The following is a 15,377-nucleotide window of genomic DNA, read 5'->3' on the forward strand; positions in this document are numbered from 1 at the left end:
TAGAAATCCTAAATCAATTAACAAATGCGAATGTTGTGGACAAAATGCATTGCAACTAATTAATGCATGCATGAATATGGTAGTCATTCATATGGTATTATTAATTTTGGGGGCTGGTACTCTGTGTCTCAGTTTCTCTGAAAGAAAATGACATTTTCACAAACAATATGTTTGTACCTGCGTTAGGGTTCTCCGGGTGTTTGTCAGGATGGCAGGCCAGGGCTCTCACTTTAAACTCATTGACAATCTGTTCAGGCTGTGTGAGAGAAATACATATTATTTATTACTAGCATATGATTCTGTAAAAATATTTAATGTCTGAGCATTTTCCAGCTATTTAATCAACTATTATGATGACTGATGATGTCACAGTCTCTGTCACACAAGCAACAGGCTGTTATCATCAGATGTGCCAAATCTCATAATTGCACATTAATGCAATTACCAAATCTTTTCACATGGCTTACGACGGATTAATAACACCGATATGTATATGTTGCAGTTGCGATTAAAATAATAATCGTTGTCCTTTAAGATGCCGTAATAAACTAGCAGAAATAATAAAAACACAACCCCTAAAAGAACTATCATAAGTTCTTGTAACTTGTGTGTTTACCGTTGACAGTTCATCGCAGCCGAGCAGCCCATAATAATCCTCCAAATCCTCCGTTCTGCAGTTCAGTATCGCCTCCATGCCTCCTACACTCAACCACAACACGCATTACCGTAAACTCGCGTAAATGTGTCCCTCAGTCAGCCTGTGGCGGTCGACGGAGCGCGCATGCGCGCAAGTATTTGGAACTTTACGGTAGCAGGGCATTTAAATGGCCTTCGTGACAGAGACGATGACTCATACTAAAATACCAAACTTCTGATTTAAATCAACAAATTGACTTTTTATGTATACAGACTTTATATACGTATCTTAAATATTATTCACACAGATGTTGATTAAATTGCTCTAAATGTAACAAATAATACCATCGTATTTGGACATGTTCCGCTTTAATAATACCATGGTATGTTTGACGTATTTCAAATACCATGGTATTTGTATCGGGTTGAAATAATGTAAACACAATTATGCCAAGAAACTACTTTAAACTGAAGCGTTTGTTAATGTGGGGCAGTCACGTGCTCTAGTCTTTTTTTTCTTTTTCTTTTTCTTTTTTTACTTTATTACATCATTTCATTAACATATTATCATTGTTAAACACATTAACAATAAGACCAAGCAGCATATCGTAAACAACATAATAATAACATAAAAATAAAAATAAAAATAATCTGAAAAGCAAATTATAACAGAATAAATTACATTTCACGTGCTCTGTAGTCTGTACGGACCTTTCTTTACTGTCTATCCATGGTATGGTATGGACGCGCGCAGCGTCGCGCACTAGCGGCGCTACGGTCCGTCGGCTCGTGACGTCACAAAATTACCGGAAGGTCCTCCCGCTCGCTCGCGCCCCTCCTCCACTCACTCACTCCTGGCGAAGATGGCGGACGGCGAAACTAAACGGGCCGAACCCGCCGACGCCGCTGAGCTGGACGGGCCGGTTCTGAAGAGACCGAGGCTCCGGGATCCGCCCGGTGAATCTGAACATAGCGATGCTGGCGGAACCGAGCCGGTGGAGGCGGAACCGGCGCTGATGGACGAGTCCCGGCAGGCCTCACTCAACAACAACAACAACAAGCGCACTGAACCCGGACTCACCGCCGAACCAGAACCCGAGCTCTCCGGTACAACAGCGTTACATTCTTTATACATTTATTCCATTTATTGGTTATTTTAGGAGTGTTTTTTAATCTATCATGATAAGATAACAGACAGGTTTACTGGGTGTTCACACAGTTTTACCCTATTTTTACGTTTGTGGGGTTTTAATTATTAATTAATGTAATGGCAACTTAAGTGATTATTGTTATTACTATTATTATTACTATATTTAGTTGTTTATATAATTTAATTAATTATTAGGTAGTATTGAATTAATATTATTGATATATTTTATATAATTTCATTGTTTCTTGATTAAATATATTTTTGTATTATTATTATTATCAATGAACTATTCACTAATAAAGTATTTTTATATATATATATACAGTACCAGTCAAAAGTTTGGAAACATTACTATTTTTAATGTTTTTGAAAGAAGTCTCTTATGCTCATCAAGCCTGCAGTTAAAAAAAAACAAACAAAAAAAAAACAGTAATATTATGAAATATTATTACAATTTAAAATAATGGTTCTCTTTTTTAATATACTTTAAAATGTAATTTATTTTTGTGATGCAAAGCTGAATTTTCATCAGCAAGTACTCCAGTCTTTGGTGTCTTATGATCCTTCAGAAATCATTCTAATATGCTGATTTATGATCAATGTTGGAAACAGTTGTGCTGCTTAATATTTTTTTTATAACCTGAGATACTTTTTTCAGGATTATTTGATGAATAAAAAGTTAAAAAGAACTGTATTTATTTAGAATAGAAATCTTTTGTAACAATATACACTACCGTTCAAAAGTTTGGGAACAATAACTATTTTTTTTTAAAGAAATTAGTACTTTAATTCAACAAGAATGCGTTAAATTGATAACAGGTGATGGTAACGATTTATATTGTTAGAAATGTTTTTATTTTGAATAAATGCTGTTTTTATGAATAAATGCTGTTAACGTTTTACTCATCAATGAATCCTGAAAAAAGTATTCCAAAAAAATATATTAAACAGCACAACTGTTTCCATCATTGATAATAACTGAGTATCAAATCATCATATTAGAATGATTTCTGAAGGATCATAAGACACCAAAGACTGGAGTACTTGCTGATGAAAATTCAGCTTTGCATCACAAAAATAAATTACATTTTAAAATAAATTAAAAAAAGAGAACCATTATTTTAAATTGTAATAATATTTCATAATATTACTGTTTTTTTTAGTTTTTTGTTTTTTTAACTGCAGGCTTGATGAGCATAAGAGACTTCTTTCAAAAACATTAAAAATAGTAATGTTTCCAAACTTTTGACTGGTACTGTATATATATATATATATATATATATATATATATATATATATATATATATATACTTACAATAATTATTACAATTATATAAATATATAATTTGATTGTTTTTAACTAACTAATTACTAATTAAATATAATAAATATATTTAACTAAATGAATTAATGGAATATAATATTTAATTATCTATATAATTTCAATATTATTATTAGGCCTAGATATTATTTTATTGTAATGATTTATTTTATTTAATTACATCTTTTATTAATTCAATATTTTTTTGTTATTATTATTATTTATCTGTCAATGCTTTGACATATCAAAAATATTTTTTTACATGTTTTATTAAAATATATTTGGACACTTTAATATAGCCTTCTCTTTTGGACTAATTAGTTTAATAAACCAGCTGAAATAGGCTACTATTCAGATTCATAAAGCAACATGCTGATGAGTGAAACTAACCCCTGCGCAGATTGATCATATTTTCATGTTTATATATTACTCATATTGTTGCATTACCTTGCTTATTTGTTTAAATACTTAAATGAATTTTAAAAAAAATCTAAAATGAATTATGCATAGAGTAGTTATGATTAAATTTGAGCAAAACTATTAATATAAGTCAAAGAAATGCACATAGTCAGTTGTGTTACATTGCTGTTATTCCTCTCATATAAATAGAGATGATTCTGAAATCATGTTTTGTGTGATTTGCGCACAGCGTTAATGGACGAAGGTGTCCATCCCAATGGGTTTACGTCACCTGATCTTCTTCGTGATGATGATGACTGCTCTTCTCACGCCAGCTCCAGTGATTGGACGCCTCAACCACAGATTGGTAAGTTTAGTTCGATTCGTTTACTGAGTGCCTGATGCATATCGCAAGATGAAAATAAAGAAAGTTTATTCTAAATCAAACGTCAGCTCTCCTGTCCACATGTCGAGACAAATCGAAGTGCAGAGGCGTTGAGTGTGTGTGTGTGTGTGTGTGTGTGTGTAAACATGATGGTTATTGTAGTTCTAGACTAAATGAGAGTGTGCATTTACTCATCTCACTTAAAAGCACAAAAAAAGATTCAATATTCCTCAAAATAAATAAAATCAGTGAAATGCAGCATCAGAATACTTTGCAAACCTCCAATAACTAAATATGTTAAATAAAACATACATTTTTATGCATTTAATCTCACTTTATTGATCAATTCGTGTGAATTTGCATTTTATTTCACTTTTGGTGTAAAAGGGTCTTTACATTTGCCCAAAAATATAACTTTTTTGTTATAAAAAAAAAAAAAACCCAGCCCAGGTGAAAAAAATATAAAACAAAAGTAACATAACGCATTACTTTTCTAAAAAAGTAACTAAGTAACACAATTAGTTACTTTTTAAGGGATTAACGCAATATTGTAATGCATTACTTTTCAAAGTAACTTTCCCCAACATTATTAATGTACACAATTATACATATTTATTGTGCAGATTGCACATTAATTTTCTCTAGAATCGAGTGTTTTGTGAATGAAATGAAAGCATGGTTTTCTTTCAGGATCGTATCGGTTCATTCAGCAGCACATCATGAGAGGAACTGACCCGAGGGCCATTCTGAAAGATTTGCTTCCCGAAACGGTCCTTCCACCGGATCTGGATGACATGACACTGTGGCAGATCATCATCAACATCTCAGAACCGCCCAAAAGGAAAAAACACAAAGACATCAACACGTTAGAGGACGTCGTCCGACTCCTGAACGAGAGGAAGAAGGTTCTCGTGCTCACCGGCGCTGGGGTGTGTGTCTCATTTGTTTTTTACTCTGAAACGCTTTTCTGTATTCGAATATATTGAACATTGAAGTGTTCCTCTTGTGTCCACAGGTGTCCGTTTCTTGCGGGATTCCTGACTTTCGCTCTCGAGATGGAATATACGCTAGACTCGCTGTGGATTTTCCTGATCTCCCTGATCCTCAAGCCATGTTTGACATAGACTACTTTAGAAGAGATCCCAGGCCTTTTTTCAAGTTTGCCAAGGTTTGATGCGCTGTGTTCTCATTTGCATTTCTGCCAAGAATGGAAAACATGCATTTCAAATAAGGCAAGACACTACATGCAAAAAAAAAAAAATTCATTCAAAGGTATATATTGTCTATTTTGCTTCCATAATATGTCTTCTTTCAGACTAGCGGAAAGAAAACATCCAAAATACACATTTAATCTTATTTTTATCTATATCTGTGGCACATATATCTAATATGTCAACAGAATGAACTTGAATTTTGAACCTGCCTTCATCCAGTGTTCAGATTTCCATTCTGGAAATGTATGCAATTGAGTCCATTTTTAATTACACAATGCCTCATTTACATTTTTAAACATAAGTTCAGAAAACTTGTAACGCAACAACTGTAGGACCCAATGATTTCAAACACGCACAGAATCGTGGAATCCAGTTCAATCCACTTCACTGCAACCCGTCAAAATAAAAGTTCGGTTTAAGTTGAAGAAATTGTGAGAGAAATATGTTACTGTTGTACAGTAGAATTTAACGACATCTCAATGTAATAATAATAGTAACACATAATAATAATAAATTGTTAATAAAACTTTATTTTTTAAAGAATAATACATTTTCTTCTATGTTTTAATTTTAACAAGTAAAGCTCTGTTGTGTAACATTTTGACAAAAAGGTGTTTTATTTTATATGATTAAAATATCAATTAAATGTATGTTTTATGCCATCATTTGATTGCCAAAAATGTTTAAATTCATTTTACAGAAACAGATGTATGTATATATATATATATATATATATATATATATATATATATATATATATATATATGTGTATATGTATATATATATATGTATATAAATTGTTGTTTAGTTCAGTTAATTAGAAATGATTTCTGATTATTAAAATTGAATTAAACCATTAAAAATGGAATCCAGAAAACTCAAAAAAAAAAATATTTCATACGGCCCTAAACACATTTTTGTTAAACTTTTAATAAATTGTTGTAAAATTGTCAAGTTTCTTGATTTCAATTAATTAGACATGCTTTTTGATAACTAAAATTTTATTTAACCATTAAAATGGAGTGCAAAAAAATTTAAACGGAAAAAGAACAGAATCCAGAAAAACTCAAATGGAAAAAAAATTATTTAGAAAAAACTAAAATGGATTTTTGGAAAATATAAAACAGATTTCATTGGGCCCTACTACTGTGATTTAGTCACCTGTGGAAGCATAGTGATATCTACCCTATTATTCACCTGTGAGATAAATAACAACATGCCCTGTTTCATTATCCTGTAGGAAATCTACCCAGGACAGTTCCAGCCGTCTCCATGTCACAGGTTCATATCAATGCTGGATAAGAAGGGACGGTTACTAAGGAACTACACTCAGAACATCGACACACTGGAGCAGGTCGCCGGGATCCAGAAGATCATTCAGTGTCATGGTATATCTGCTGTCATAAAACCTCATTAATTACTCTGTCCTTATCAAGTCTTTCTTATCTTTTGTCTGTTACTGTTTGTTTTAGGTTCTTTTGCGACTGCTTCCTGTCTTGTCTGCAAACATAAGGTTGATTGTGAGGCCGTAAGGGAGGATATATTCAACCAGGTACATTTGATTGTGAAAATTTAAAGTGCCCCTGTTATGTTATTTTAAAGGCTCCTACAATAGGTCAAAAAACATCAAATTTTCTCATAATATACATTGCAGCATCAGCTCTTTTCTCAAAGAGTCTTAAGCGGTTCGTTCAAAGATTCAGTTTCTCTAAGCCCCTCCTCTTCGAGAGCTGCTCTGCTGTGATTGGTCAGACGGCCCAGTCCGTTGTGATTGGTCGACCGCTTACAGCGCGTGTTGGAAACCACACAGCCATTAGCATATCTGAATTTCAGCTCTTCCTCAGCACTTAATACACAGTGATACAAACGTTTTTCCCGAATCAATTTCTGCACGAGTCCTCATCTTTTGAAGTGCATGCAAAGAGGATTCGCAGCACTGAAAAAAATCATGTTCTCGACATGAAGAACACAAACTAAACTCTTCCAGTCTCAGCTACAACTACAGTGTTTGAGGGCGGAGCAAAGCAGACGCTGTTCACAGGCAGCCAATGAAGACCATAGGCTGGCATTATGCAAATTTGTTACATTGTTACATGTATGTAACGGGAAGTGAGACTGGAATTACCGACGACTCGTTTCAGCAGTTAACAATCGCTTCTTTCTTTTATGAGACAATGACAACTTTATTCATTGTGCACTTTGACCTTTAAAGGGGTGGTATAATGCCCTTTTCACAAGATTTAAAATAAGTCTCTGATGTCCCCAGAGTGTGTGTGTGAAGTTTTAGCTCAAAATACCCCATAGATAATTTTATATAGCATGTTAAAATTGAGGGTGAGCAAAAACGCACCGTTTTGTGTCTGTCCCTTTAAATGCAAATGAACTGCTGCTCCCGGCACAGGTGGCGGAGCTTCAAGAGCTCCTGTCCTTTTACCTCACACACACATGCACTGAAAATTTCAACAGTAGAAGTGACATGTAGAAGCAACAGGACATTTCTGAATGGTTAGTTGATGAATTTATGTAGCTGATGTGTAGTTATCTTCTAGTCATTGATTAGCATATTCTGTCTTGATAATCTATAAATTGTGTTCAGGGGGCGGGGTTTATGTAAATTTTAGGGTTAGTGATGTCACTAATCCGGGAGGAATGTTGTGTAGTCTCTACCAGCCATTTGTTGTAGTCCTTAAAAAGCAATTTCTTTAAAAGCAAATATCTCCCTTTGCTTTGAACTTTGAGCGTTGTAACTTTGCAGATGTTGTTTATGCTCAAACAGCAACATTACACACTAACTAAAGTTAGAAAAGTCAAATCAAATCAACCACCCCTTTAAAATTTTGCAGACCTTTTACATTCACAAACATCTATAGCACACCCTGCATGCAAGGGAATATTTGAGAAAGCACTTTAAAATGTGTTGTTCTGTTGCAGGTTGTTCCTCACTGTCCGAGGTGTCCGTCAGATATCCCGTACGCCATCATGAAACCAGACATTGTCTTCTTCGGCGAGAATCTTCCAGAATTTTTCCACAGAGCCATGAAGCAGGATAAAGATGAGGTGGACCTTCTCATTGTGATCGGCTCCTCGCTGAAAGTGCGGCCAGTGGCTCTTATACCCAGTACGTTCCATCTCTTGATTTTCTCTGATTTTCTTTAGCCCTATGCGGACGGTAATTGTTTCTCATGTGAACGTCTGTAAATATAAATTTGCATGGCGCCTCAGTGATAAAACTCATGCATTCGGATGGCGATTTATTGGCGATTTATTGTTTGTAATCCTACGAACAGTGGTCAGTCACATGATTGTCTGCTGTAAATAATATGTCATATGCTTGGAATAATACAAATAAATCCGTATTTAATTTTATAATAGGAAAATAATCTCATTTTTAAAAATAGGAAGCTAGACGCACGTACGCTATATTTGAAATGTTTTTTTATCTCAAAAGGATGTCATTTTAAAATGAGCGGAAACAAGTTAATGCAGCCTCTTATTTACATGAGATAAAAATATATTAGTTTGTATTTTTAATGTTGTGTATAATACCCTACATATTTTAAAATTGTATTTGTATTGCATATATTGCTGCTGCCACAATAACAGCCCGTTTAAAATATTTACATGCTTTTTTCTCTTTCTTCTTTTTGTTCGTTGAGGTGGAGCGGTGATGAAGTATTGTTCTTGTAAATACTTTCCAGCTTGTCAGTAATAAAAGTGTACGTCTTTAAAATAGGGCTGTCAAAGTTAGCGCGTTAATAACGCGTTAACGCAAAATCATATTAACGGCACTATTTTTTTTAACGCTCGATTAACGCAGCGCGTATTTTCTGTTTGACCCGTGGCCCAAAACCTAGTTGGAGAAATGGAGATACACAGTGTTGCCAACTTAGCGACATTGCAGACCCATTTAGCGATTTTTTTCCCTTAAACAAAGCGCCCAAACCTTATTTAGTTTCTGAGAATCTACCGGTACCGCCGGTACTGCTCTCCCAGCACGCGCGCGCGCCTCTCTCTCTCTCTCTCTCTCTCTGCGTCTCGCGCTGGAGAGACGAGCAGCGCTTTAATTCAGTTAAACACAGATATGATGTTGCTTCTCTAATTTTACATGCAAGTATAGCCGAAATCGCAAAACAGATATTGTGTTTATCTAATGTGTATTTGATTTCATCAGACGACGGCTCGATTATCAGGATTTTTGTGCAGATTAACATCTTGGAAGGGAGAGCTGGTTATGTCTTAATGGGTCGCGTTTCAGTCACCATTTCATATTCATTCCGTTGTTTGACAACAGAAACAGTAAAATATACCAATGACAACAGTTTTATTGAGAATTTAGCTTCATCAAAATGGGCACAGAGAGAGACAAACTATAATGTAGCCTAATAATAAATAATAAATGTACATTTAGCATTTTCAGAAGAGCTGCCCTGTCATGCAAAAATCTAAACATGTTTGTGTTAATTGCTCAGTGCAAAGAAAGAGAAGTAATGGGAACCTGGTATTTCTTTGTTCTTTCTACATGTGTCTAATAGACATGAACAAGTTCTTTGAAAAACATCTATGACCTTTGAAACATGTCTCGTCTTCATGCTCTATGTTGACTATGGTTTCAATAATAAACATACATTTGCATAAAGCATCCATATTTATCCATGCCCACGTTGATTAGAGTATTACAAACTTGAAAAGTATTAATTTAAGGTACATTTAGAACAAATAAAAAAATGTGCGATTAATCACGAGTTAACTCATGACAATCATGTGATTAATCGATTCAAAATTTTAATCGATTGACAGCCCTACTTTAAAATAATGCATGCAAATTACAGTGAAGCGCAACAGTTATCGTATGGACGGTGCTTGGCAGTGATCAAAAAGGATTTAAACAGTGAATTTTGAAGTGATCTCTTCTTGTAAACTCAGTGGATTTGGACAGCAATTAAATCAGCACATGACCTTAGTGTTCGTCAAAAAACAGTAGACAATTTGGCTGGAGATTTTTACATGGTTTTCTGATCATATAGCATGGTAATCAGGGTTTGAAATCAACTTTTTCACTCACCGGCCGATTTGGCTACTAAATTTTTAAGTTGTCGGCCATTCAGAACTTCTACTAGCCAAAAAAGAAAAGAAAAGAAATGAACCAGATTAACTACCTCATATATATATATATATACACTGAACAAAATTATAAACGCAACACTTGTTTTTGGCCCCATTTTTCATGACATTTACATTTAGTCATTTAGCAGACGCTTTTATCCAAAGCGACTTACAAATTAGGACTAAATTAAGCGAGTCATCATGAAGAGGCAAAAACAACGCAAGAAGTGCTCAAAATACGAAGTTCAGGCATTATTCAGAGTAGCATAAGCCCGATAAGCGAGGTTTTAAAGGGAAAGGGAAGGGGTTTTTTTTTTTTTTATGAGGTTAAGTGCTCACGGAAGAGATGGGTTTTCAGCTGTCTTTTGAATGTTGTCAGGGATTCTGCATTCCGGATGAGGGTGGGGAGAGCGTTCCACCAGCATGGAACTGTGAATGAGAATGTTCTGGAAAGTGATTTTGTGGCTTTCTGTGATGGCTTTCATGAGCTGAACTCGAAGATCTAAGACTTTTTCTATGTACTCAAAAGGCCTATTTCTATCAAATATTGTTCACAAATCTGTCAAAATCTGAGTTAGTGAGCACTTCTCCTTTGCCGAGATAATCCGTCCACCTCACAGGTGTGGCATATCAAGATGCTGATTAGACAGCATGAGTATTGCACAGGTGTGCCTTAGGGCTAGCCACAATAAAAGGCCACTCAAAACGTGCAGCTTCAATACAAATGATATAAAGCATCGTTATTTGTTACGTAGTGACGTATGTTCAAGTAAGCCTGATATGCGCAGATTCTGTGTTATGCTGCGTTCACACCGAACGCGAATTGAGCATCTGGAGCAATTGATTTCCATGTTAAGTCAATGTAAAGACGCGTTGCCGCACGTCTGGAGGTCCTGTGGCGCGACAGAGACGTTTAGCGCGGCGCAATGGACGCGATTTCGCCTCATTCGTACAAAAGAGGCGAATTGAACATCTGGTGCGATACAGATGATTTTATTTGGTGCTTTTTGTGCATTCATGCGTTTGAAGCGAATTCACGTCTGACGTCCGAGTTGAAAAATCTGAACTTTGGTGTCTGTTCGTGCTGCGTTAACCAATCAGGAGCCTGCTTGCTGCTGTCACGTGGTGAAGTGACGTGATAAACGGGGGCATCCTCGAGGGGATCCTTGCTCCGATGCAGGACAACAGGTCATCAAACTGGGCGCGGGAAAGGCGGAAGGACGGCCGCCATCCAGGCGCAGCTCCTGGAGCAAGTGGTGAAACTCGCCAAACTGGGTACGCCTCCGTTCTGGTGGACCCCAGTACGGCAACGATGATCCTCTTGATAAATGCTCGATCAACATCAGCCATCTTGCAATCAGACAACCGCCTAGCACTTGCCCCTCCCACAAGAAGTGAATTTCGCTTCAAACGCGTGTCCAGATTCAAAATGTTCAAACGTCCAACTAGACGCGATAGAAGCGAATTTGACGCTCAATTCGCGTTCGGTGTGAACGCAGCATAATACGCTGTAATTAATATATCATGATGACTCACAAGTATTTGCACTAATTCTGCACAGATTTGGCTTACACAAACCTCCCCATAAAAGTGAGTAAACACAATAAGTAACTCACCAAATTGGCTCGTGATTTGGCAGCGTTTCTCGCCACAGTTGATTTTTACCCGCGGGTGTTCATTTCAAACCCTGATGGTAATGCCATAGTATTACCATGATTTTCCCTTTTTTATAAAATGAAATGATGTTTGTTTTCTAAATCTGTGTCTCTCTGCAGGCTCTATACCTCATGACGTGCCTCAAGTCCTGATAAACCGCGAGCCGCTGCCACACCTGAACTTCGACGTGGAGCTGCTCGGAGACTGTGACGTGATTGTGAACGAACTCTGCCATCGTCTGGGTGGCGACTTTGAGGATCTGTGCTACGACTCGTCACGCCTGAGCGAGATCACAGAGAAACCAGCCGCCCCGTTACACACTGAGAGCACGTCCTCAGACACCGACCACACTCAGGCCGACACACACACCGACCACACTCAGGCCGTCACACACACCGATCACGCTCAGCCCGTCACACACACCGATCACTCTCAGCCCGACACACACACCGATCACACTCAGCACGACACACACAACGATCACGCTCAGCCTGACATGCACACCGATCACGCTCAGCCCGACACACACACCGATCACGCTCAGCCCGGCACACACACCGATCACGCTCAGCCCGACACACACAATGATCACGCTCAGCACGACACACACACCAATCACACTCAGCCCGACACACACACCGATCACGCTCTGCACGATACACACACTGATCACACTCAGCCTGTCACACACTCCGATCACGTTCAGCACGACACACACACCGATCACGCTCAGCCCGTCACACACTCCGATCACGCTCAGCCCGTCACAGACACTGATTGTCAAACTTCACTGTCTCCTAAAAAGTCCCCTGAAATGGCATCTTCTCCAGGAGCCAGACGAACAAGCCCTCGTCCAGAGCCGTTACCGGAAACTGAGCCGGACGAGTTGGACTCCAACCCAAAAGCTTGTTCTCCACAGCCGGCGAGTCCCTGTAGGAAAGCAGAAGCACTGGACGCTACTGAAGACACGCAGATCGAAGAGACAGACGATCGTCAGCGTGTGGAAGTGCGGAGACGCTGCTGGAGGAGCCGAATCTGCCAGAGTCCCATCAGCAAACGACTCGGAGGTATAAAAAATAAAAATATACATTTTTGAAATGTTCCTGCTATTATGAACCATTTTTTAGTGCAAATTACACCTTTAAAACCTTTTATCAAAAAAAAAATCTAATTTTTATTTACTATATAATTTTAACTCTAGAGAGAGAGTGAGAGATACATTTATTATATACATTTATATATTTTATTTATTCGATTTATATTATGCTTTTTATTATAACTTTTTTTATATAATTTTTGTATTCATTATATTAATATTATTTTATTTTTTTATATATTTTTATTTTATACAGTATATTTTAATGTATATACAAAGATATCATTGTTTTTATTATAAATGTTATTTATCATATTATTTTTGTATGTTTTGTATTTATATTGTTTATATTATATTTTGTATATATATATTTATATTATTTTTGTTATATATATTTAATTTAAGGGTGGATGGATGGATGTGGATATTTGGATAGATAAATAATGATATATGGATGGATGAATGGATGATATATGGATGGGTGGATCACATTAAGTCGTTTAACGTGAGCCTGGTACTGTGTTTTGAATCTAAGATTTTTCATCTATCATAAAGTAATTGTTCATGTAAAAGATGCTTAAAACCAAAGCAATCAGATATATATTCTTGTAAAGTTTTGTTGTGTTTTTTTAAAGCTCATCATTGCACACGTGATGTAATTGGTTCTGGTTCTGGTTCTGTTTTGCAGCCTCTCAGTATTTATTTCAAGCGCCGAACCGCTACATTTTCCACGGCGCCGAGGTTTACTCCAGTTCAGAAGACGAGACGTCCAGTTCCTGCGACAGCGACGGCTCTCGCTTCAGCGCGAACGCTTTCGACAACGAAGACAGTGAGGAAGAGGAGGAAGAGGCCTCACCAGAGACAGTACTAGACAGTGAACACACACGCCTTCAAACAGACTGCACAGCGAACACACACCACCTCTAAAACACACCGACTCCGACACCAGCTGGAGTTCACGTGTCAAGTCTCTTTTATATATTTTTGTATTTCCCTCCCTCTCCTGTTATGTCTTCTAATGCATGCAACATCTCTCTTGTTTGGCTTATAAACCTTTCTTTTGTTTATATTTTTGCATTTTTAGATGTAAAATATATATGTTCGGTTCCAGTGAATGTTTCTGCCTGAGAACACAGTTGAGTTGAACTTGCCATGTAATTGTTTGGGATAAAAAAAAAGGGAATGATTTTCAAACCAAAGATCACTGTATCTGTATATTTTTGTTTTTTTCACTGAATTTACAAGTTCCTTGTTGGATGTAAGCACTGTTCATGTGGCATTTCCAGGCATTTGCCAGCTACTGTTGAAGACTTTTATACCCAGTAAAGTTTAATAGTCATCAAACAGATGTTTGCCATTTAGTTTTCAGTTCCTAAACGTATAGAAATAAATTATTTACATGCTTTCACTACTCTTGGCATTCCTGTCCTCAAGCACTTCATTAACAGGATTAACAAAAACTGATTGACTAAAGTGCCCTTGCTCTCGATAACCGGGCATTAAAATCAATATGAAGTTATAATCTCAACATGACTTCATGATTCCTTTGTTTTTTTTGTTTTTTTTTCTTTCTTTTTTTTCTTCAATGTTCAAAAAAAATACTATTTTCATGTCACATTTTTTTTTTTTTTTTTTTTTTTTACGTAAATGCAGATTGGCAATTCTGCAAAAAACTAAATTGTCACCAAATTTGTACAGACAATACAGACTTCACAAATGTAGCCTTTTCGACTGTTATTACGCTCTTGCTTGCGAAATATTGTACATGATGCATGTAAGTTGTCATTAAGAATGGTAGAGAAGTATTTTGCACAGTTATAAAATATTAAAAAGTATCTGCAAGATGATCAATTGCTGGAGATTGACATGTAGGTTGACACCATAGTTGCATTCCTGAACCATTTCATTCAGTTGCATTTTTTAAAATTAATTTTTTTTAAATATGCAGTGTATTCTACATTAACTGTAGTAAAACAGCATATTGTTATGCATGTTATCTCTGTGTAGTTTATTAATGCGAGTTGCTGGTTTCAAGGTAAATATTTTAAAAGAGGTAACAGACAGCTAAATATCTTTAAACAAAATTTTGATTCAAGTGAAGAAAATGGAGGCAACTAGCAAATTTAGAATGAAGTTACCAATACCAGGTAAATAACAATCCTTGAATATATCGTTTTACATTCAATATTGCCAGTTTTATATATATTTATGTTCCAGGTAAAATAAATAAAATATCAAGCAAGTGGAATGTTTATAAATAGCTTAAGACCACCTAAGGTTGATAATGCAGGTATATCGAATCAGATATATCATTTATTAAATTTAAGTCAGAAGAATGGTAGTAGAGGGGACAATATGTCAAATGTTTATGTTTGAAGAATAGCAAGATTTTTTTACTGTGGAATTATGCTACCCAA

General features: G+C 36.2%; 2 protein-coding genes across 3 annotated transcripts in view; one reads left to right on the forward strand and one right to left on the reverse strand.

The window, feature by feature from the left end:
• The window catches only part of dnajc12 (DnaJ (Hsp40) homolog, subfamily C, member 12), a 4,819-nt gene extending 3,394 nt beyond the window's left edge, over window positions 1-1,425 (reverse strand). The window contains exons 1-3 of one of the 2 annotated variants that reach the window (XM_084093973.1): window positions 1,319-1,425; window positions 617-699; window positions 178-256 (exon numbers count right to left, since the gene is read on the reverse strand). In XM_084093973.1, coding sequence (XP_083950099.1) covers window positions 178-256; window positions 617-694 — 157 coding nt within the window. In that variant the 5' untranslated portion in view covers window positions 695-699; window positions 1,319-1,425. The remainder of the gene's footprint in view (window positions 1-177; window positions 257-616; window positions 700-1,318) is intronic. The other variant, XM_084093974.1, reaches the window with a different exon arrangement.
• A 38-nt stretch (window positions 1,426-1,463) lies between these two features.
• sirt1 (sirtuin 1) lies at window positions 1,464-14,371 on the forward strand. Its single transcript, XM_084093972.1, has 9 exons — window positions 1,464-1,743; window positions 3,757-3,873; window positions 4,582-4,820; window positions 4,907-5,059; window positions 6,346-6,493; window positions 6,578-6,657; window positions 8,037-8,223; window positions 11,984-12,931; window positions 13,649-14,371. The coding sequence occupies exons 1-9, from the start codon at window positions 1,500-1,502 to the stop codon at window positions 13,885-13,887; spliced, it is 2,355 nt and encodes a 784-aa protein (XP_083950098.1). The 5' UTR covers window positions 1,464-1,499; the 3' UTR covers window positions 13,888-14,371.
• Window positions 14,372-15,377: the final 1,006 nt, after the last annotated feature.

This window comes from Abramis brama, assembly GCF_963993115.1.
Source record: "Abramis brama genome assembly, chromosome: 19".
NCBI classification, from domain to species: Eukaryota; Metazoa; Chordata; class Actinopteri; order Cypriniformes; family Leuciscidae; genus Abramis; species Abramis brama.